Source organism: Cupressus sempervirens, chromosome 4 (genome assembly GCF_028749045.1).
Source record: "Cupressus sempervirens isolate cs-2001-9-10 chromosome 4, ASM2874904v1, whole genome shotgun sequence".
Taxonomy (NCBI): Eukaryota; Viridiplantae; Streptophyta; class Pinopsida; order Cupressales; family Cupressaceae; genus Cupressus; species Cupressus sempervirens.
Window position 1 is genome coordinate 178,931,746 of NC_143121.1, and position 25,456 is coordinate 178,957,201.

At 40.7% G+C, this 25,456-nt stretch overlaps 1 protein-coding gene and 1 pseudogene across 2 annotated transcripts in view; both read right to left on the bottom strand.

The window, feature by feature from the left end:
• LOC149560554 (ribonuclease J-like) overlaps positions 1-25,456 on the bottom strand; it is a 314,963-nt pseudogene that overhangs the window by 242,576 nt on the left and 46,931 nt on the right. The window contains exons 5-7 of the transcript XR_016363705.1: positions 19,952-20,008; positions 19,354-19,545; positions 19,154-19,231 (exon numbers count right to left, since the gene is read on the bottom strand). The product of XR_016363705.1 is annotated as a ribonuclease J-like (transcript). The remainder of the gene's footprint in view (positions 1-19,153; positions 19,232-19,353; positions 19,546-19,951; positions 20,009-25,456) is intronic.
• LOC149560556 (uncharacterized) lies at positions 3,129-4,896 on the bottom strand. The gene has a single exon (XM_089824154.1). The coding sequence runs from the start codon at positions 4,894-4,896 to the stop codon at positions 3,496-3,498; it is 1,401 nt and encodes a 466-aa protein (XP_089680280.1). The 3' UTR covers positions 3,129-3,495.

The window sequence follows — 25,456 nt, forward strand, 5'->3', positions numbered from 1 at the left end:
CAAACTAAAATCATTATATATAATTATATAATACTGTATACTTATATTTAAAAAATAAAATCATTACAAATAAAACAATATACTGTATAACTATAAATTTAAATAAAACAATTGTTTAAAACTTAATAATAAAATAGTTATTTTTTAATATATAACTACAAAACATTATAATCATATATATTAGAACTTATAAAATCTGGAATCATGGATCTCGATAGAGTCGAACTTACTTGGATAACCTGTCGGTTTCAAATGGATGTTCACACCCGCAGTCTAATAAATAAATGTTCACACCTGTCGCTATCTGTTCAAAGTCTTCGACATTCAAAATCTGTCAATGTCTATGCAATGTGTTTGTTTATTCTAAAAAACAGAAGGAAAAGAAGTGTATTTGAAAACCTAAATGCGTAACCCGAGCCCACCGATTTATTTTTAACATATTTTAGGTTTTAAGTTATTACTGTTGACTAATTCAACATTTTTTTCCTCCTCTTACCCACATGATATCGTGATTTTTTTGTCATTTACTGCCACAATTTTTAGGGGAATATCGCAGCCAAATAATGGGGCATTTATATCAATTGAAATGTGACTCGTGATATATAGTGATTTTTTTGATTAATCACAAGATTTTAAACTATGTTGTTGGTATAGTAGAAAATGATTGCCTTGCTAAGAAAGAAACTCGGCCTTAGTAATCATATGCATTTTTTAATGAGTTCTTCTCTGAGAGAGAAGTACGAGGTGCAATCCATTGTAAATGAGTTCTTCCCTGTGAGAGAAATCTGAGGTGCAATCCCTTATTAGTGAGTTCTTCTTTGTGAGAGAAGTTTGAGGTCCATCCCTTGTTAATGAGTTCTCTGAGAGAGAATTTTGAGGTGTAATCTGTTGTAAATGAGATCTTCTCTACGAGAGAAGTTTGAGGTGAGGTCCCTTGATTCATCCACTACTAGTAGGCATGGTGAAAGTCATGATTGTGATTTTATGACATTATTTTTATAATTCAGTCTATGGGAGTTGCTATGGTGATTATTGTTATAATGAGATAACAATTTTAAATCTCTAATAAAATTCTATGTTGAAAGTATCTTTGATTACACCTATTTGCACTTCTCTTGAGAAGACACTTTGAAGATCACTTTCTTGCTAAAAGGGAGTGATGAATCATGTAGCCATGAGATAGATCTTCTACCCGGAGATTCAATTTATGTTTTTGCTTCAACTTGTCGATCTGCTTCTTCCTCTTCATTCTATTTGGTGTTGTTGTCTCGTTCAAGGTTTCTCTATTCTGAGTTCAGTCCATTTCAACTCTTCTATGATTGTATGGATTACTGATGGATGAGAGTATGTTGTCTTGGTACCAATTTTCTTCATTGGTGGATGTTTGTCCTTCACCAACAGCATTTATGTTATCTTCTCAAGCACCTCAATTCATGGTCTCTCGCAGCTCTTCATTTGTTAGGACATGTTCACTTTATTATTTGGCTTCATCCATACTTTTGGTTTACTGTCTCCATCATGGCATCCAACTATGATTATCATTAGTTCATCCATCCTTGCTGGCAGAACTTTCGGTGATATGCATTTGATTATTCAAAACAGTTCCACATTTGTAACTGTCGTCTTTTGAGCTCCCAGCATGATGCATCTTTGTGAATTCAAATCTTATTCAATTTAGTGTCATCATTTCATGATGGTGATCTAGTGCATTGTTAGACGTATGCAATGAAGACTTCATTGTGTGCAATTGAAAGCACAGAGATCACTAGGTTCAATTGGGCTTCAGAAATAAGAGCTTATATTGTTAGTGTGTTCTGTTCTTAAGCATACAACCACTTTGTAATAGCGTATGGCCATTTTGTGAGTTTATTATTGATGCTCTGAAATAACCCCGATAGGTTATTGCCTCTTAAAACACCAAAATCTTAATCACTTCAAGAGTTTGACGTTTCGTCAAACAATTAGCCAACAAGCTCTGATACTACTGAAATGTTAAGTAACTGTACTGGAAAGCATAGTTTAAAAATTCGGTATCGGCAATATCTCGGCTGACCCAAAAATTGTGAAAATATCGGAATCGGCAAAAACTCGGCAAAGTATTCGGCAATAAATCGGCACTTTTATCGAACATTTGAAAATATAAAATTTCTTAAAATATTTTTAAAAATGCATACATACACACTACATTTGTAGAACTGTGAACATATAATGATTTGAGATATCTACCATATATGAAGCAATGTTCTAAGTTAAACAATAATTCATAATTTCATAGCAATTAAAACTTAGTAGATTAACATAGTAATAGAATCATAAACCGAAAAACAAGTATAATTGTATAACATCAAAATATAAATAAGTTCAATACATATAGCAATCAAACTCCATGAAAGTTCGAAATAACAACTTCTGAATACATATTAAGTTCAAGTTTTAGTATCAATGAAAACTAAAAGTAGCAATCATAAATTGCGTCTACGAGCAAAACTCAAAAAAGATCACTGCTGCTGGGTGAGTGGTGTTGAAGTAGTTGCTGTAGCAACATCCTCAACAGGTGCCTCACACTCCACAGAAGCCTCTGATGGATGACCAAGCTCAGGTTCCACCTCATGTGCTGCCACATCTGCATCCCAGTCATCTGCCTCCATCTCAAACTCAGCTAACTGCTCATCTGTCAATAAAGGTTCACCCACATCCTCATCTGCACCCTCACCATCAGGAGGAGCAATCCAATCTGCTGAATATGGATCACTGTCATCCAAGTCTAGTGCTGCATATGAAGCTTGCCCTTTCACCTTCTTCTCGTGCAAGAGAAGGTTGTATTTCACATAGACCAAGTCATTTAGGCGTTTTTGAGTCAACCTATTACGTTTCTTTGTGTGTATGTTTTGAAAAGTACTCCAATTTCTCTCACAGCCAGAAGCACTACAAGGCTGCGATAAAATTCGGATGGCAACTTGTCGAAGATTAGGCGTTGTGGCACCATAATCTTCCCACCACAGATCTGCAAGGTTTTAAAAAATATTTATGATGCGGTAAAACTTCCAATAAACTTCGCGAGTGAAATAAATGGTATGATAAAAGTAAACGCAAGTTCTTTTTTAGCTGGCTGCAAAGTGTATCTCCTACGCTTGCAATCAGGAGAAGAAAATAATGGCCCCTCTTCCCTCTTGTAGCTCTGCAACTCATCAAGTATGATGTCTCGGAGGTTCGTATCAGCAACCAATCTTCGAATACATGTGTCCAAGCCAATTTGAACCTCTGCATCTGCTTTAAAAGTGTTGGAAAAATAGTACTTGGGGTTCAAGTAGTAGGCAGCAGCATGAATGTGTTGGTGGAGTTGTCGGTTCCACCTACGATCAATGATGTTCCATACGGGTCTATACTTGGTCTCATTTGACCTATACAAGTGCTGAATGGCCTCTTTTGCGCTATCCATAGCCTCATATAGAAACCCCATGGGGTCTTTATCCCCATCCACAATTCGTAGAACCTTCACCAACGGCTCTGATACCTAGACATAATAAAACATACAAAATCAGCCAACGAAAATATTTCAAAATTAAATTCTAAATCATCAATTAAGATTTGAAAACTTACTTTGAGGGTCTCCTCCATTAGCTTTTCAAAGCTACTATCAAACACAATCCTCACAATCTTCTCTGCTTCAGGCTTCTTGGCATAAGGACTCACTAACCATTTCTTATCAAGAAACATGCGCCTAAGGTCTAACAATGTCTCTGATATGCTTTGCAAATTTAGAAAATTAGTAGCAAAGCGTGTGACCCCTGCTCGTACAAGATCCTTACCACTAGTGTGCTTTCTCATAAGACTCAAGACCCATGTATGATTGTAGATGTACTTCGCAATATTCCTTCCATCTTCAACCACCTTCTCCACCCAGCTCAATTTCCCTAGATCCTCAAGAAGCAAGTCGAGACAATGGGCAGCACAAGGGCTCCAAAACAATGTGGGATGTCTCTCCATCAGAAGTCTACCGGCTGCCACATACGCAGCTGCATTATCAGTCACAATCTGGATGACATTAGCCACTCCCACTTCTATTACCACCTCATCCAACATGTTACACAAATTTTCTGCATTTTTCACTTGATCAGAGGCATCAACTGATTTTAGAAATACCAACTGCCCCCCTGAAGCAACTAGAAAGTTGATGAATGTCCTATTCCTGCCATCAGTCCACCCATCAGAGATAATAGTGCAACCTTTCTGTTCCCAAACCCTTCTTTGCTCTTCCACAAGCTGATGAATGTTTCTTACTTCGTCATCTAACAACGGCCCACTCACCTCATAGGGAGTTGGGGACTTGAACCCCTTACCAGACAAAGAAATAGAAGTTACCACTTGATCCCAATATGGACTGCATAAAGCATTGAAGGAAAGATCATTCCGCACCCAAAATCTCATAATTGCCACTTTTGTCTTTTCGTGCATCTCTTTGTTCCATGCAGTACCTAGTAAGCTGGGTTGAGCACCAAGAGTGTTACGTGGAACCCAATAATCTGCTAAAGACCCACTCACACTTCTCGATCCCCGTATCCGAGGCCCAATAGAAGAAGAACTTTCTCCACCTGTTTGTGATCCTGTAGAACTAAAAGTCCCCATTGGGGCTGCCATGGCCTTGAATATCCTCTTTTTTGCTGCCTTACTTTGTGCATATTGTTGAAGGCTTGCCATAGCCTCTCTTGTAGCCTCTTCTGGACACACTAGACACGGTGTAATATCATTGCATGGAATCTTTGCAAGATGATATTTCAATCGGTTGATTCCTGAAGTCATGCATTTAGAGCAATGGATACACTGGATATCTCCTTTGTTTGCTCCTGGGATACCATGTTTCCATAAAGGGTCCTTTGCTCTGCCACCACCAGTCATCTTGTTTCAGTGACACACACAAGTCCACTGTACAAGAACGAAAAATCAGATTACATTCCAAAGTAAAAATCATCATGCAGAATTACATTACCTTCTACAAGATAACAAGTTATAACACATCTAAATCAATTTATTACAAATTAAAACTTTAAAAATTATATTATGTTACTCAATGCCAGTTACTATTAAAGATCCTTATTAGGCATAACTGCGGTTAAGCTAAGACAGTAAATATAATGGAAAATTCAAATGCGTGAGGAGAAACTCTCATTGTCAGACTATAAAATTATAAGGACTCTATATTAACCCACAGATTGGCATTCTCTTTCATTGAGCTTTTTCTAAATGTTGAGCACTTTTTTGGAAAAATTCAGAAGTTTCTCAAGGTTGAAAGGAAATGTGTGCAAAGAACAATGGTTGGAAATTGGAATAATCAAGTGAAAGGTGGGTCATGAAAATAATATTACAAAGGTAACAGAATACAAATATTTAATCTATATTTGTGTGTAATATTATTCAATCTTCAGTCGGGAAACATAGAAAATGAATATCAGAAATATAGTATTATAATTTATTTATATTTGTTTGTAATAACAGAATACAGTCGGGAAACTCAGGCAAATACACCCAGGAGTATGTCTTCGAAGGCATGTTCACAAACCAGTGCTGAAGCAGTGAAGGCCAGTCGAGTCTAAAACCAATCTTCTTTGATCCCTCGTGCTGATGCAGTGAAGACCAGTCGAGTCTAAAACCCGTCGGCGAGAGAAATTGACCTAAATGCTAAAACTCATGTCGACCATATACATCAAACCTAATTGTTATGTCATTTTCTGTTGACTTTCTTTGACTGCGATTTTAACTGCCGTGTTTTTCGTTTACTTGCGATTTTATTCCAAAAAAGACGCCGCGATTTTTTGAAAAAAACGTTGCCGAGTTTTTCCGCGTTTTTATCGTTTTTCCTGCCCACTCGCGATAACTCGCGATTTTGGCGTTATTTCGCCGGTATTTTAAACTATGCTGGAAAGGATCAAAGTACTTGACAATGAAACAAGACCAATCCTTAAGCAATAGTTAATGACAAAATTCAGAAAATGATTCAGTGGCAAGTAATATGGCCATAGCAACCTTTATATCAACAATCAGATAGAAGAATTACTGAGTTTGAAGAATTACAACGGAGTACTAAAAAGGACCTGATAATTGGATAATGCAGAGCTTGATCCAAACCGTCTACTTTCACAGACTGGATGTGATTCCGACTCTCAATCTGCCTTAGGAAGCTAAGCTTAGTCGGAGTTGTAATACTCGTTATTTATGATTCTTCTGCATATGCCCCCTGTTAATGCTTGAAAAAAAATGATTCTTTGAGTTCTAATGGTATGGCAGAATCAAATTGGTATGTTCAGTTTTGCTGATGATGATCATTGTAAAGCTCCGATGTGTTCACCCTTCAAATGGATATTTCCATGTTCTTCTATGATCGACGCAGTCCCATTACTGGTATTGCAATTATCCACTAGACAGTCAACAAAGCATCCGTTAGGTAATATTGACCTCTGCTGTTTAAGGCCTGTGAGCTGACTTGGTCGAAATTTGTGAGTTCTTTCCAACTATTCAATGAGCCATCCTGAATCACTTTCCGCCTGGTCACCTTATCTCTGACACCTGCGATTCAATGATTGGAACCAGAGAAGGATTCTCGGACCGATTCCCGACTGCTGTATGTGATCACGACCTACGGAAGGCTCCCGGACTGTTGGTCTTTGAATCCACTGGACGTCAGGAGGAAGCTGATATGAAAGATCGCACACACCTCCGCTTGCGATGATATATTCCGACCCTTATCTAATCATTGTTTTCGCAAGCTCCCTTGACTTTGCTCCCAGGATACGCGTCTCAACTATTGATGAAGATTGAGGATTATATACATTTCAAGCCGCCGCTAGAAAATGAGGGATCTTCGACCTCAATTCCTAGTTGTCAATACAAACGCCCACAAATCTACAATCCTGCGATAACTGCTAGGCCTCTAATGATGAAAATATCTTGAGGAAAGACGTTCGACCCAGGTGTCTGAATCTTGCTTGCTGGAGATAAATCGTTGCTTGTAATCTCCTTCAAAAATTCGAACCCTCTGACCCACGTGTTTAGTAATTTGTGAATGTTATAGATCCTGCTTGGATTGGCTAGAATGCTGACGAAGTCTCCTTACTCTTCTGCCAACAGATTCTGGTAAAAAATGATGAACTTCAAACCTTGCAAAATCTTCGAATATCAATTCTCAAAATGATCCTCCAAATTTGGCATTTGGCCACAAATTCTGCCCTGATGAAATGACTGTAATGCCACTTCCAATCTGCAATAATTCAGATGATATTTCACACCCTCAAAATTGCGTACCAATTGAGAGTTATCGTTCTCAATGGCCAATTGTGACAATTGCAGAAACCCTAGGTTCCACAATGCACCTGTGATTAAATCACAATCTGAAATCAAAGAGATAAAAAACCGCCTGATTCGAATGGAGCCCCGGGGGTGCCTATTTATTCTTTTCTCTCCATCTTCTCCAGAGACTTCTAGAACATTTTTGATCTTATCTCTTAAGTGACTTTATTAAATATTTTATAATCCAAGTCACTTTATTAAATTAATTAAATATAAAGTTATCTTTTAATATTTATTTATTTGATAAAGTAATTAACTTAATATCATTTATTTATTTAATTAAAATGATTAATTAGGCGTCCTCATAAAATATTCATTATTTTGGACAACCAAGTTAATCAAATTAATTAATCAGACTGCCACCGAAAATTGGGGACATGACATGCTCGATCGTTTGAGCAATAGCGCAATCCTAAAAAGAATTCTATGAGTGTGCAATCAGTTTTTGTTATATTGTAAGCTCTTGCAGACCTTCATTGTATGGAGTGTTGCTTGCAGCTACCTATTATTGTTTTTTCATCTTCGATATACGTGTGTATATTAAGGAGAACTGAATGTGATCAACGTAGAAGACATGTAATTTTTTATTTGAGAAAATCAATAAAGATTTAAGATTGTCAGGTTGGATTGTTTCCCTCTTTGAGGGTGTTTCCCAGGATATTTCTTGTGCTTCTTACTTCATTTATTTCAGGTTATTATCTATGTTTTTTTATTCAAATTTCAACAGAAGAGGTTACTCGCTTGCAAGACCACACCTTTCAATATCCCCAGAGCCCCTTATTGGATCAGCTCGTTATCTCTTTTTCCCCACAACAGTTTGTGGTGCCAAGAGGCACTGTTAGCCGACTGGATGGCTCCGGCAGTGTTTTTGTAGCCGACAGTCCAGCGGTGTTTCTATAGCCGACGGTCCGGCGGTAAATAGTTTGTAAGCGGATAGAATAATTGTGGCCGACGGACTCCTTCGGGAAGGTTCGACGGTAGTATTTATATCCCATCTGGGATCATTGTAAATAGGCAATCATCTACTATTGCGAATATAATTCTGCTGTTCGTGTTCATTGTCTGTATGCGTTCATTTTCTTAACATTTGGCGTCATTGCCTTATGAATCTGGAAGGTGGGAGGAATGAAGATTAATGCCAAATCAGCTTAACAAGGATCGGAATAAGGCGAAGGGAAAAGATGGAATCCGTATTGGGCAAGAGAATTTGATTCTGGCACAGCAAGCCGAACGCCGACGGAGATTCCAGAAGATTGCTGACGGAAACCGAAGTGCGGAGGAATTGTTGGAGACTCGGCAACGGGTGGAATTGGTGGAAGAAGCACGGGAGGAGTTCTTGAATTTGTGTTCGCCGAGGGAAGAAAATTCAGACGGGAGAGCATCAACTCGCACGGCTCGCAGTGCCGACGGAGCAAGAGCATGGAGTGACCTCTTCATCCAGGATAGACTTCCGCGGGAAACAATTTCAGAGAATCCTTCGTCTTCACCAAGGTTCGCAGCTGTCGACACCTCCAGTGTAGGAGTGCAGACCGCCGGTGTGGGAGTGCAAACCTCCGGTGTGGGAGACCAGTCCACCGGTGTGGGAGTACAGACTGTCGATGTGGGAGTCCAGACTGTCGGTGTGGGAGTGCCGACCACTGTAGGAGTGCAGACCTCTAGAGTTATGGCGGGACCCAAAGAAAAATTACCGAAATTTGAAGGCGATGGTACAGCCGACCCTCTCCGACATTGTAAGACATGTGAGACAATCTGGCGGGCAAATGGAATCACAGATGCTGACGAATGGGCCAGGCAATTTCCGGCAACCCTACAGGTTGTCGCGATTGATTGGTTTTCGGATATGGATCCGCAGAAGCTAGATACCTGGGATAACATTAAAAAGGAGTTCTTGGCGGAATTTAAACTCTTGCGGGATGATAATGAAATCGTAGCGGAAATTTTCAATACCAAGCAAGGGAAGCACAAAACTGTCCGCATCTATGCCAGGAGATTAAAGGACTTAATAAACAGAATGGAAAGCAAGCTAGCGAACAGATTGCAGAAAAGATGGTTTGTGGACGGCCTACGCTCGAAATTGTGGAGGAAGATGAAAATTGTGCCACCGTCATCATATGCCGATGCTTATAACAGAGCACTGGACCTTGAAAGTGCGCACAAGACAAAGAAGAAGAAAACCAGCTCCTCTGACTTTGATGACGACGAATCTGTTGGAGATGATAGCAGCGACGACGAAGGTAGTAACAAAAAGGTTCGTGCCTTACAGAAGGATATGGTTCGAGTGATGAAGGAGTTTAAAAATATGCAAAAAGAGCCGAAAGGTAATGAATTGTGGTGCACGGAATGTAAGACCGACGGTCATACTAAAGGATCGTGTCCGAAGAACCAATTCTGTGACATCTGTCAAATCATGGGACACTCCACAAAGGACTGCCCCTTTAACATGAAAACAAGAGGATCTCCGCAGGTGCTTCTCACACAGGAGGCCTCCTCGTCAGGTAGCAATGGAAACACGAATGCCGTCGGCGCCACATCTGGAGGCTACAGGAATAATCGGCATGGACAAAATAACAACAATAATACCAATACAAGCAGAAGCCGGATTCAGTATGATGCAAACGGACGACCAATTATTCAGTGCAGAGCATGTAACTTGTGGGGACATTTTGCGCGGGAATGTCCAACAGCAAATACACCTCAACTATTGTGCCGATGGTGCGGACCTGGCGACCACGACGACTCAAAATGTCCAAAATCCGGAGTGAACTTGATCACGGTGGGAACCAGTGAGGAGGAAGTTCTGGCCATTACACGGCAACAAGCAAAAGGATACCTGGACCCCGCCGAAGAACAAAAGAAGTTTGCGGTAGCACGGGCAGAGGTTGGCAGAGTATCTCAAGCAGTAACACCTCCGGACACCACCGCCACTTCAGCAAGGAATTCAGCAGAACAAAACATAGTACGACAACTTTTGCAAACGGAGGTGCAAGTAAAGGTAAGTGATTTGCTTCTCACCATGCCCCAACTTCGATTTGCTTTTTCCAATATGGCAGGAGAAGCAAGCCTCGAGAAGGAAAAGTCACCAAGAGAACCAAGTCGACAGAAAGAAAAGGAAATTGTTACGGGAGGAGAAGACCAGATGCTGCTGGCGCTGACATCAGGACGGCACCCTGCAATTGTCGAGATGGGGATACTTGGACATGTTCTCACAGACACCATAGTGGACGGAGGGTCCGGCGTAAATGTATTGCCAGAAGAAACTTGGAGGAAACTTGGACAGCCGACATTGTGGCCTCCCAGGTTTCAGCTACTGACCGCCGATCAACATGGAATTAAACCACTAGGTATCCTCATGGCACAACCGGTAACCATTGGCACCCAGCCGTTCCTCATGGATTTTGTGGTGATTCCATTGAAAAGGAAAGGCTATGATGCCATCCTGGGCCGCGGGTGGCTTATCGAAGCAAGAGCTCAACACAACTGGAAGAAGAACACTTTATCCTTGGAAAGTAAAGGCCGCCGATTCGTCATTGATCTGCATACCCAAATGGTAGGGGAAGAGGCTCTGTCGTTAGATTCTGACGGAGAGGAGGATGAAGGTAGACAACGGATGGAACCGGATCAGGAGGGTGTCCTCCGATTGGACGGAGGAACAACGGATGACGACTTGGATTTCGTCAACGGTCTCTATCACTGGCAAATGGGGGACTATGAATTATTTCACAACTGTAATGTTCTGTCAATTAAGAACGAATATCCAAAGGAGTTTACTGAAGTAATGGAGGGGGAGGCACAGTTGGATGTTACACCCGCCCATGCATTCAGTACAGGACAGACAATTAAGTACAACGAAGCTCCACTGCAAACAATGAATTTGGGGGACGAGGCAGAGCCGAAGAACATACTAATCGGAGATAATTGGGATCTAGTACTGAAGGCTGCGGCATTCAAGATATTTATGGACTACAAGGATGTGTTTGCATGGACATATAAGGACCTCAAAGGAGTACCGCCAGAATTGTGTGTGCACCACATTTCGCTGGTGGACGGAGCTGTACCTGTACGGAAGCGACCCTACAGGATGAATAAGAACTATGCCGCACGCGTTACGGAGGAAATCAACCGGATGCTGGACGCTGGCATTATCTTCAAAGTACAGACCAGCGAATGGGTGTCACCAATAGTCATTTCCTTGAAAAAGGATACTATTCAAATCCGGATATGCGTTGATTTCAGATGCCTGAATGCAGTGACAATCAAAGATCCTTTTCCGATTCCATTCACAGATAGCATTCTGGAGGAGGTAGCGGGACATGAAATCTACTCTTTTATGGACGGGTTCTCCGAATATAATTAGATTTCTATAGCGGAGGAAGATAAGTTGAAGACGACGTTTGTTGTTGAAGATGGGGTCTACGCGTACAATCGAATGCCTTTTGGGTTGTGTAATGCACCGGCCACATTCCAGCGGATTATACTGCATATCTTCGACAAGATGTCTGTGGGAAATTTCAAGGCCTTCTTGGATGATTGGTCAATATTTAGCACAGAGGACGGACACCTGGCAGCACTTGGTGAGTGTATGGAGAGATGTCGCAGGGCCCGGCTAGCATTGAACCCCAAGAAGTGCCGATTCATGGTTCCACACGGCAGACTGCTCGGACACATTGTCTGTACGGAAGGATTAAAGACGGATCCCGACAAGGTGAGAGTCATTCTAGAAATGCACCCATCTACTAATGTCACGGAGGTAAAATCTTTTCTCGGACACATAGGTTATTATCGGAGATTTATTAAAAATTTTGCCAAGGTGTCCCAGCCGTTAGATAAGCTAACGTGCAAGGAAGAAGCATTTAGATGGGAGAAAGAGTAGGATGAGGCATTTGAAGGGCTAAAGGTACGACTGGCTACGGCACCCATCTTGGCATATCCGGATTGGAATAAAGAATTTCATGTTCATGTGGATGCCTCCAATTATGCGATCGGCGCAACCCTGGCACAGACTGGTAATCACGGATTGGATCATCCAATATACTTTGCCAGCCGATTGCTATCAAAGGCCGAGCAGAACTACAGCACGACTGAAAGAGAAGCTTTGGGAATGGTTTATGCTGTGCAAAAATTCTGCCATTATTTGCTTGCTACACCGTTTGTGTTTTATGTTGATCACCAGGCCCTGTTGTACATGATTAACAAACCCGTCATCCAAGGGAGGATTAGCCGATGGTTGCTACTGTTGCAGGAATTTACTTTCAAAATCATTGTCCGACCAGGAAAGAAACACGTCAGTGCCGACCACCTGTCACGGATCAAAACAAGGGAACCAGCGGAGGGTGTAAATGACGACTTCCCTGACGCACAGCTGTTTCAGATTGGGGTGCTGCCGGAATGGTACAGGAATATTGGTGAATACCTCTCAACAGGACAGTTTCCCACGGGGATGTCACCAAATGATAAGCGCAAGTTGATAATCAGGAGTCGTACATTTCAATTAATCAATGGGTTGCTCTACAAAATGGGGCCGGATCATATTCTTCGAGGGTGTGTGTTGGAAGAAGAGATACAGCAGGTTTTAAAAGAAGCACATGAGGGTCCCGCAAGCGGACACATGGGGCCTGACACCACTACACGGAAGATATTGCTCGCAGGACTCTGGTGGCCGATGGTGTACAATGATGCACAAGAATGGGTCGTCGGATGTGACACTTGCCAACGGACTAGGAAGCCGCTGAGGAGAGATTTCATGCCACTTCAACCCTCTCATGCGCAGGAACTTTTTGAGCGATGGGGACTAGATTTCATTGGACCTCTGAGGCTAAGCAAGACTCGACGGTGTCGCTACATCATTGTTGCAACGGAGTACCTGACCAAGTGGGTGGAGGCCCGTGCACTACCAGATAACTTGGCCGTCAGTACCGCGAAATGTATTTATGAACAGATCATCACAAGGTATGGAATCCCATTACAATTAACAAGTGATAGTGGAGGTCATTTTGTTAATCATGTTATTCGACTGCTCACCACTCAGTTCAAGATTTATCATTCACTATCGAGTCCGTACTATCCAAGAGCAAACGGGCAGGCAGAGGCCACCAATAAAATTTTGGTATCCATCATCTACAAATCCTGCACGGTGGAAGGTGCGGATTAGGAAGAGAACTTACCTGCTGCCCTCTGGGCGTACCGCACGGCATACAAAGTGACGACCGGGCACACACCATTCCAGTTAATGTTTGGACAGGAAGCAGTGGTCCCCGCAGAATTCGTGATTCCAAGTCTCCGAATAGCGTTGGAAAACAAACTGGATGATAACGGAAGCCTCCAAGAGCGATTGAATAATTTGAATAAATTGGAGGAGAAACGGTTGCTGGCACAGTGGGCAACAGAAGTGGCGCAAAACAGATGCAAACTCTGGCATGATAAGCATCTGAAATGTAGTAGATTTCAGTCGGGACAGTTAGTACTGAAGTATGACGGCCGTAATGAAATCAAGAAGCAAATTCAAAGTGCGATGGGTTGGACCGTATCAGATCCGAGAAATTGGCGACACTGGGGCAATGAAATTGGCAACCTTGGACGGACAGGAGATAGCTCAGCCAGTTAACGGGTCCAAATTGAAACCATATCGTGTAAGGAAGTTCTCGCCGTCGTTGAATCCTTCCTTGTCATCAGCACAGCACTCTCTGGCGGCGGCGGCGTCCAAAGATGCCCCAGGTACCCTTGTTATTTGAGGAATTGAAAAAAAAAAAAAATTGAAACAAACAATAAAAAATAAATAAATAAATAAAAGAGCTGCGGAAAGGCCCCGCGGGCAACACCGGCCGGAGGTCCCACGAACAACACCAAACGGAGGCCCCACGGGCAACAGCTTCCGCGAAGAAAATAAAGCCCCGCGGGCGTCGGAGAAGACTAAAAAGCTTCCGCGAGCAACAGCTTCCGCTGAAGAAACGCAGCAAACAAGCCAATGGTACATTCAGAACTATGAAACAGGGTATGGAAATTCATTGACGCGCAGTTGGCAGATAAAGGCGTCTTCATTCAACTCTCCCGGGACCATGGCAACCATGAGGATGGTCTGAATTCCCTGACGACAGACAAGAAGAAAAACTTAGTCGTGCTCCGTCGCGTTTTCAAGAGCCGTCGCATTTTCAGGAGAAAACTTATTTTGCAGAATGGTGGGAATAATTTGCTTTGCAGTCCAAATGCAGATTGTCAGAAATCCGATGAAGCCCGTTGTTTGAAAGCAATCGCCCATTTCTTACTTAACGATGAAATCTCATATGAGACGATGAATTCTGAAACTGTTGTTTCGAGGAATGATCGAAAAAATCATTACAGGGGAGTGAGGTTTGTTAGGGCTCGTGGAAAATCTACTATAGAGATACGAAACCCTTCAGTTCTTCTTACAAAAGTGCATAGAAGTTTATGAGTGTGTAGTGGCGGTCAGCGCAAAAGAAATTGAAGCTAATGGTCCGCGGGAGAAGATAAAGTCCCGCGGGCCCTCAAGCCATTACGTCTCCACCACAGGGGCCGCGGGTAGAAAAGAGAATAGCCGCGGGTTAAGACACTTCAACCTCCTCCGTCTCAGACTTTCTCCGTGGGAAATTTAAATAGCCGGTGCGTGGTCTGAAGCTCTTCTGCGGCTCGTTTTTTCCCTTCCACGGATGGTACTGCGCGGATGGTTATCTAGCTAGCACTTCTTTGGTTCGGCTTGCATGCAATAGGAGGAATAAACCATTTTTCTACATGGAGTCAACAGGCAAGCGGAAGCCGTGGAAGAGTCAGTTGGTAGCAAATATGGAGAAGAATTCAAGAGTTTTGGCGTCGGGAATTCAAGTTGCAGGCCCCTCCGGTTCCAGTAGCAAGAAACAGAAGACCAAGGAAGAACTCACTTATCTCACCGTCCAGTTTGAGAGCCTTAGTGGAAGCGAATGCCGAAAGTGGTGGCAGGAGACCCCAGAGGCAGACTAGATTAAACAGATTTTGATGCGAGCACAGGTACATTGGGCTATTCAGCTTCCCATCTTTTCCATTCGGATGTTCGAATCAGTATTGTGCACCATGATAGAGACATATAGTGTCCAGAGCAGAACAAGTACATTCTTGTACAAAAAGCAGCGGATGAGGGTGTCCTTTAAACCGAGAGACTTCACCAGGGTCTTCGGCATTCCTGGCCCTGGCGGGAAGAAAGTGGAAATAAAGAATCACAAACTATCACAAGAATGGAAGGAGCATTGGATAGCTCTAGTATGCAGGGACCTTACACTCATGGAGAAGGAGGCAGCAGTTCAGGGGACAAGGTGCAGAGGGCTTCGCAGGGACTTTATTCGAGAGGGTCATTGGCGTTGTATCATGGACGTCATCAAGAGCAGGTTGACAGGTGCCACCCGAGCTTCAGATATCGCATTACCACAGATTGTGTTTATGAATGGTATCATGCAAGGAGTGGTATATGATTGGGCCTCAGTGCTTGCCAACAGGATGGAAGAATTCATGACGCTCCAGCATCGAACATTTTTCATGCCGCACCATACCATCGGGTTGTTTCTAGAGGCAGCAGCTAACCAGATTCCAATGGATGGCTTTGAGGCTCCTCCACGGGGCAAGTTGACAGACGGGGAGCCTCCCATATTCTACTGGCGACACCTAGATACAGGAGGGTCAGCAGTTGGCCACAAGAAAGTACTCCGCGAATTGGCCCCTTCCAAAGAGACAGATAGCGGAAGGGAGGGCACTTCGATGAGTGACGGGGCTGAATCTATGGAAGAAGAGGAGAGCACATCGGCTGAAGTTGACGGTGAGCCAGCAGGTAGTGGGCCCGCATTCTTTACCTCGCCTCAGCTGTCAACTTCAGCACACTTGACTACCTCTTCGACGGTCATTCTAGCCTTTGGTCAGCGCCATGCCCCGGTTCTTATGACTCCTCCAGCGGAGGCAGATGTCCCACGGACAGTGGCGGAGGTGGTTCCACACGCAGTAACGGATGCCATTCCACGGATAGTTGTCGAGCCATTGCCGACGGCTGTAGCGGAGGTGATTCCAATTGCACCAGCGGATGTCACTGTCGCACAGTCACCACTACCACAGTCTGAGCCGCAGGTTCGGTTGGAGGTCATTGATTGTGATGCAGTGGTCACCGTTTCATCATCTTTTTTAGCACAGGCCGAGTCAGCACAGCCAGTACTGGAGATGAACATGAAACTTGCATCGGTCAACCAACCGAAGGTGATGGATAGAGCTAGTGAGTTTTTGAGGCAGCAGTTCCGACTCACTCCGGCGAAGCGGGGTCCCTCCATTCAGTCTCCTAGGCGTTCAGAAACATGGCCAGCGGAACCCCAGCCTCAGATTCAAGAGGAGGGAAGGCCACATGCTATGGTTGCGCCAACAACACAGACGGCGGCACCGGATGTGGGCATGGCTCCCGCTGATGAGGAGGGAAACAGTGATGCAGAATGGTCATTGGAGGCCTTCGCCAAGGAGGACTATGGGTCAGATGAGGACAGGTGTCGGGATTACCTCAGGACTATGAAATCTGCATTGAAGAAGGGCCACAATGTGGCAATTCAAGCCCTGACTCGGCAGAGGGAGTGGCACTTGATCAGAGCATATATCCGTGGGATTCGTCCTCAGCGATTCGAGACTTGCTTTATAGACAGGGGCTGGCCGGCAACGGAGACAGCTGAGATGCTGGCAGATTGGGCCACGGAGCCGGAATTGGGACCCATTGACACTCCTATGATGAAGCTGGCACATGAGGTTGTGGGACTGTACAAAGATGTTTACTACAGTCGTTAGCGTGCGGAGGCAAACAGGGTTGCAGCAGAGCGATCATTGGCAACTAAGACTGAGGCTAGACAAAAGCTAGCCGCCGACTTGGCCGACCAGCAAGCAGCATGGGCCACAGAACGGGCAGCACTACTGACAGATTTGGCAGCCGCGGTGCAGGAGAAGGACTTGGCTAAGCAAAGTACAGAGGCAACAGTTCGCGATAAGGATGCGGCTGAGCACGAGATGCAGGTAGCCAGGACGCAGGCCATGGACGCGGCACTTCTTCTAAAGGAGGCCATCGAAGTCAACTCTCAGATCCAGACAGATCTCCGCATCAGGACAGAACAGGTGTATGAGTTACGTCGCCCGCACCACGCTTCTGGGATGCCCCCTTCTCTCTAGTTTTTCTGTAGTCTGTAAGTTGTCTCCTAATTTTGTGAGTCGTCAGGAGACGACTGTTTTTTTGGAGGGAATGGTGTTAGCCGACTGGATGGCTCCGGCAGTGTTTTTGTAGCCGACGGTCCGGTAGTGTTTCTGTAGCCGATGGTCCAGCGGTAAATAGTTTGTAAGCGGATAGAATAATTGTGGCCGACGGACTCCTTCGGGAAGGTTCGGCGGTAGTATTTATATCTCGTCTAGGATCATTGTAAATAGGCAATCATCTACTATTGCGAATATAATTCTGTTGTTCGTGTTCATTGTCTGTATGCGTTCATTTTCTTAACAGGCACTTGGATCTGCCTTCGTAATATAGATCCGTGAGACCCAAGAAACCCTATTTATAGAGATCTAGCTCTAGGTCCACCACTTCCTCAAGTACGAGACACCTCTAGAGACAGACACAACAGCATCCATTGGCATTGGTTCAAAGGGTTCTTCTTTGTCTCTCCTGGTCCTTACTTTTGTTTTTTGTGGTGGAGTTGCCTTCTCTCCCTTTCCACCCGCCGGCTTGTCAGGGTCTTTGCTTGTCCTTTACTTTTTTTTCTTGCTGTTTCTGGTCACCATTTGGTGCTACTATTATTGGGTTTCTATCATGCTCCATTACTCACTTTGACCCATTTTGTGGTCACTTGTTGGACATTAATATACTTATCTTATCTAGGTTTTTTCAAATATTAAATATTTATTTTTATTTTTTAACTATAAATATTATAAATTCACGTATGTATTTAAAATGTATTACTGTATATTGTATATTAGTATTTCCATAGAGATTTACATATATATAATGTACAGCCTAAACAGCCATAGTAAACTTATGGGGAAAATTTTCTTTATTGTGAACTCAAACCAAAACCAAATCTGAATTGGCCACTTGATTTTACATGCATTTTTGTCATTTATTTAAGCTCACTCACAAGTCAAATGCTAAAAATACCCCACATCGTTTTAGATTTTTTTGGATAAATACATATATAGATTATCAAAAAAGTTCTGTTGATGATTTTAATATCCTAATGCAGGCCAAACTTGATTGTGATGTGGTTGAATGCCTCGGAGGAATCTCTGACCCCAGAGATTTGTCATAAAGCCTGCAGCCCTCTAATGTAATTCCCTTTTGCAGCAGCAAAAGTAAATTAGCTACATCTGATCTTTTACAACTTTGTACAATGTATACTGTAACTTTGACCTTGAAAACTATTAGCAACTACTTATCATTTAGGCACTACGCACTTTGCATTGTCTGATACAATTTAATAAATGTTATGAACGTAAATGGGTGAAAAGCAATACTTCATAATTTGTGGACTGATTGTTTCCCAATTAAATCCTGTGTTCCAGAAAAAAATCTTAATCTTCTGGTTCGCCAACTTTTCCCCCCAAAAAAAAAAAAATCTGCTATGAATGTATGCATGCATACATCTATGTATGCCATTTCATTGGGTATGACATGAGCAGTGTTTGTTGCCTCTCAAAATTATTATATAGTCATAATTTGACAACAAATACATCAAATAAATAATTTATAAGCACTAAGAGGCCTTCAGATAAAAATGACCATATGACTTCAATATGCAGGTAATATATGATAGCTTCCAGAACTTACCAATGTAATGCCTTCTTTTGAAAGCTCTTCTAATGCAACACGATCAAAGCTTCTTCCATCCAAAGGAGACTCATCGATCTGTAAAGCACGGCAAGATTCAACACATCAGCATCTGTGTGTTCTTATAATGGCGATGATGCACATCATTCAACAGATATTTTTATTCAATGACATATTAAGATTCAGAATGAGACATCTACCTTCCAATCTCCTGTGTGAAAAACTGTCCCGTCTTCACAACGAAGCACCAACCCACAACAATCAGGTATTGAGTGTGTAACTCGAATAGGTTCTACTTCAAATGGTCCAGCATTGAACCTCTCTCTCATGTTGAAGACGGTCAGTCTAGTCTTGGCTTCAATTTTGTAATCTTCCAATCGCCTTTTTATGAGCTATTTATAGCATATATTATATGTCAAAATCTACCGAGCTTATATGTTATATCTATGACAAAAGGTTTAACGAAATTACTGTTTATTGCTTGCCCATGTTAGGCTAGTGACATGTTTCTTTGTTGTGTAAGCCATTCTATAAGCTTTGGAAGCTTGGTAGACTATACTAATTTAAAAGTCATTCTGACATAAACCAAATGTAGAATAAAGTTTAAAACTTAAAAGTCATTTTGACATACACAGAATGTAGAATAAAGTTAGAACTAAATCACTAACTCGTAATCTCAGTATGAGATGATAAGTGCCATGTTATTTTTAAACCATTTATAACAGAATCATACAAACAGAATGAAGCCAGTTAAATGTGCCAAAAACCAAGGTACCCATCATAGGTTACAAGAAATACCTCCATAGTGAATGGTGTGGAAAAAATTTTGGTATGAGTGTCCAGTGCTGGAACTACCTGCTCAGAGAGATATAAAAGCATCCCTAATATTAGGAATAGTTACAAACAAATGAAAAGAAATGCCAGATATGATATTTGTTGCCTACGTACCATAGCTATACAAGTGCTATAGCTGTAAAATATTCATTTACAGGAAATATATACATAAGCAAAGATTAGTTAGAATACTTAGATATTATTGTGTACTAACTTCCAAATACCTTAATGAGGTTTGACATCGATGAAACTTACTCTAATAAAGTATGTCAGGCAGAAAAAGATGAACACCCATACATCAAACAATTGCTGAAAAATTATAGTCTGCAGAAGTGAACTTGGAAAGACCGTGAATAAGTCTAAAACTTATTAGTATTACAAATTACATATACTCCTGGTTAAAACTTATATCACCTGATACTCCCTCCCCACTCCAGATACATTTGCTCATCAACCTATGCCTTGTAAACTACACACCTCAAAAACAAACCAAACACATATAAATACAAAGATATGAACCACATATGGTTAGGAGATGGATCGGATGAGTCGTGACCATTACAAAATCTGACCTGTGACCCACATCAGCCCTTCTGTTGTGCCCAAATGAAATTTCATATTTTGTCAAGTTTCAAAACTAAAATTCTTCTTTACCTATGTAAAGTCCTCTTTTTCACTATTCAGAATTCCTGAGACTATTTTTTCTAATATTCCCTACTTAATACATCAAATTGTTGAATTAAGCAAGTAATGCAAGCTAAATGTGAAATCTGATCTATTTATAAATATGTTCAATGCACAATAATTGATGTTTATTACAATGCTCACTGCAATGTATATTCGATGCAAACTGAAATAAATTTATGATGACAATATTTAATGTCCCCATTAGTTGCCAGCATCAGAATTTCAGGGATTAGCCTAATATTGGACCCTCGTAGGCTAATGAGGATGGTTAGAAGGTCTTCTGAGGATCAATTCATCTCCAACTTTCAGCGATTTATGGATTTGGCCTTCATTCGATGGCATTTGGACTCCATTTGCCATACTTACTATGTATAGTAAGTCGGGTAATAGAGATGGACCCTTTCTATTTTTAGAAAGTGTATTTGGTCACATTGGGAATTATGAGGAGAGATTCCTATTTCAGATGGCATGGCAATCAAATAAGTATTTCAAGAAATATTAAAGTTCAAGTGACTTAAGTAATTTATTTAAATACTTTAATGTTATAAAGTTATAAAGTGACTTAAGTGACTAAAAAAGGAAATTGGCTTTTAATCCCACATTGCCTAGTTGTTTGTGTCTTCCCTCATATCGAGGTTATAAAAGTGTGGAGCTACATTGGGATGGACACCATGAATATATGTTATTATTCAAAGCCTTATCGGTTGCTTAAATGTGACTGTTCTTCTTAGGGACGAAACCCCTTAGGAAGTGGGAAGCTGGACATAGCCCGAGTCTTCTTTGTGCATTTTACACCAGACTTGAAGTTTACTGGACAGTAGGTTCATTCATTACTAAACAACATCTTTTACGTTAGCTGAGCAGTTCCTTGGGTGGATGGTTACTTCAGCAGCTACGTAAAGATAGAGCCAAGAGCCAAGAGCCACGTGAGGACCAGAAGAAAATCCAAGGCACTCAACGTAACTCTCCAAGCCTTATTAATACTTGCAGACTGCAGCATAATCAGAGGTGGAGGTCTGATTAAGAGAGGAAGTTCTGCAGATATTTATGGCAGCTACACTACAGGAGGCACGGGTTGCAGTATTGAGACAAAGGTCTATCCAACTGACTGGTAAAACAAATCCAGAATTCCCTCAACAGTCTGATATAACAGTAGTCTGATACTTGTCTGATACAACAGCAATTAGAGCATCCGAATGCTGTCCCAACAGTATGATACTTATCTGATTGGGAAGTGGAGTATGGGTAGCTCCAGCAGTCTGATACAACAGTGATTAGAGCTCCGAATGCTGCCCCAAAGGATTGATAGAGGATCTGTGCGTGGCTCATTCATTCATATACAGGGATTGATACTTAGCCGACATAAGTGAGGTGGCGTAGAAGAACAGGGAGACCACGGGTCAAGGCCTTCACACCAAGACAGATTCCAGTAACCAATACAGGTAGCAGAGTGACTGGGCATTGACAGCTCCAGAACAGTGACCTTGAAGAGTATGTCATAGATGAGCAGTCCAGTTTATTAGCAGTTGCAGTATACAGATTCCATTATTTCCTTGTCTATGTTTGTAATACCATGTGTTTGTGCTTTAAACATAACTACTTATGTGTGAACTCATTCAGTAATTATTTCTCTATAATCCAAGTTAGAAAAAATGTTGTATGGGATCTGCTGTACTTGAAGAGTAATATACATACAATACTGTTATTTCCTGATGTTGTCACACTGTATGCAAATTTTGTAGTCATACTGCTATATATATTTGGGAGTTGCACTATTCACAGCAGCATCAGAGTTTAATGCCAAAGTTACATGCCAAGGCTTGCACAATACAAACTAGTTACTATAACCCTGATGGGGTGTTATCTAAACCCTAATGATGGCTAAATATTTATTTTCAATTGAATGTTCCTAGCATTTACTTTATGCAATTATATTCCTTTTCATATGAAATGGTAGGAATATTTTGTTATCTATTTTGGACTTGAACTGAAGGAAAAACAAAAGTGTGAATCAAGATTTTGTGAACTCATTTTTTTAACAATGATAATCCTTTCTGATGTCGATTAGACGAAAAGAAGGCCATTTTGTGTTCCAATATGGAGTAAACACACTTGCATAACTGAAACTATCAATGCCTATTTATAGATGTAACTTTTGTTTAACTTGAGTTTTTCCTTGGAACATTACACTGACAAGATGGGCATGAAAGCCTAGGTCACACAAATGGAAAAGATAAACTTCCAAATATTTACAAGCGAATGATGTGCATACTCAGATGAGCTACTCGATAAGAACTCTATGTAAATTTGTTTTTGATGCTTATGATCAATCCATGACCTAAGGAGGGGTTGAGCAACAAAAAATATATATATATATTTTTCAGCATGAAAGGTAGAGTTCCATGGAAATGTAAGAGTTTTGTGGACTTAGAGTCAAATCCACAATTGGAAAATGGTAGACAAAACATACAAACATTCAAGCTGCACCCCATCTCAGGAATTACGTGTGGGCATGTAGTCCAAGTGCTAGAAGATTGGGATACATATAGTGTGGTACCATGTTAAACATAACCTCTATGATTTTGATTGGATGTATGATGGTCTTTCAGAGTATATCATGTTTTAACCCTTAGAAACACTACCATACATGTATAATACACATGTGATATTGACTTTATGATAAGGAAATAACAAGACTTACTGAGTTGCTTTATATTATTTTAGAGATAAAGCACTATCATGAGAGAATTATTCTAATGAAATGTTATTGTGATAAGATGAGCACGAAGGCCAAGGTTACATAAATGAAAGGCATGGATCCACTAATCCTTTTCAAGTGATCTATGAAGGATGGTCTACTCATTAATGAGTACCACATGCTAGACGGTATGTACGAATCATTTAACTTATATGATCAAGTTATGATCTAGAATATGTTAGTTGAAGAATTGCAAATTTTGAATACTTATCCTACTCTTAATTATTGAACACTAAAAATTCTCTTATAACAAAGATATCAATATGATAATTGGACTAATGATATGGTGAGAGTCTACATGAGTGAGACAAGAATATAAGAGAGAATATCCTAAAACATGATCAACTCAAAAAATATTGATATGACCACAAATATGGTAAACTCAAGTGAGTGTGTGTTTCATTTTAGATTTTATGATATCATGCAGGTGTTTTTCTGGAAGTATTGAGATAAAGAAATAATAGACCATGAATTTTGATCATGACTTAAATTTTGATTCAATTTTGAAAAGAAATGATATCATGATGCTATATATACCTCTTGTATTAGGAATATTCTTTTAGTGTCTAAAAATTGCTGAGATCATCAAGGACGATGGAACACAAAGGGGAATGGTGCGTTACATTCCAAATTTTGGCCCAATTTTAAATGCTCCTTTATAATGTTCGTTACAATTTCAAGTTCATCGTGGGCGATGAAACACAAGGCGAATGGTATGTTACATCCCAATTTTCAACCCAATTTAAAATGATCATATAGCCGTTGAGGTTCACATGAAGTCAATTGACAGTTAAATGTGTTATAATCCTATGAAATGGTAAGATGGTTAGTCGTTATAATTTCACATGAAGGTACCATGCTAGGTGATTATTTATCATGAATTCATGGAATTGAAAAGGCAGTTAGCCATTATGATTATTTATGATTAACAACTTGTTATGGTAATATGATTTAACTACAAAGAATTTCCTTGTAAGGAGCACGTCAAAGGAGTGGAGGCATTATCAAAAAAGAATTGGGCACAGAAGCATCACCATCACTGGGCAAATGGGTATGAATCGTGAATCACCATGGTTGAGGACCTAGTGACTGCATAACAGGATGCACACATTAGACATGCATGAGCTATTAAATAAACATTTAAAATAGTAACTTAATTAATGCATACTACAAATGGCTTTTAGTTGACTTTTCCACCACATCATTTTAATATATATTTATGTACATACACAAATATAAATTAAAGATGACATCATAGTATTATTTTATACAAGATTTTATCTATTAAATACGTACATTTAAATGCATGTAGAAGAAGATAAAATTAATCTTCCAAGATGAAACATGTATTTAGATATACATATTTATGAGCTATGACCTTGGATAAACATTTAATATGTCATCTTAATAAAATATATTTATGTGCAAGTAAATAAATATGTGTATATTATTCTTTTGATTTGTAACATTTCAAATTATTTTCCTTATTTATTCAATTCTTTACTTGAAACCAAAATTCACATTTGGCATATCGACATTCAAGAAGCCAAGTCCTTTCTTTTTAAGTTACGACTTCTTGGAAGCCAAAAATTTTCGAATACTTCTTTATATTATGAAGCTGTGAGAGACCATTGGGTCTCATTACTCACGATACCTCTCTGCATTATCCCTCATGATTTTTTTTTTTCCTTTGCATATTTCCTTGCCACGATTTGACCATTTCATTGAATACTTTTGCTGAAAAACGTGATTGGTAATCACACTGAGATCTGTGTTTGAAGTTATTTCTATGAAGGAACTGTTTAATAGCATCCAGCCAAGGCTCCAATATGTCTAAACTTACCAAGTTATGTGGTTGACTTACCATATCAAATAGATTCATAATATGTTTTTATCAGATACCACTGCATTGTATTTACAACAATAAACTACAAATTCTTGAAATGTCGTGCAACATCCTTGTTTGATATCATTGGATAGTTCCTCTTTAAGTCAAAAACTTCTCATGATAAGTCAAGACCGAT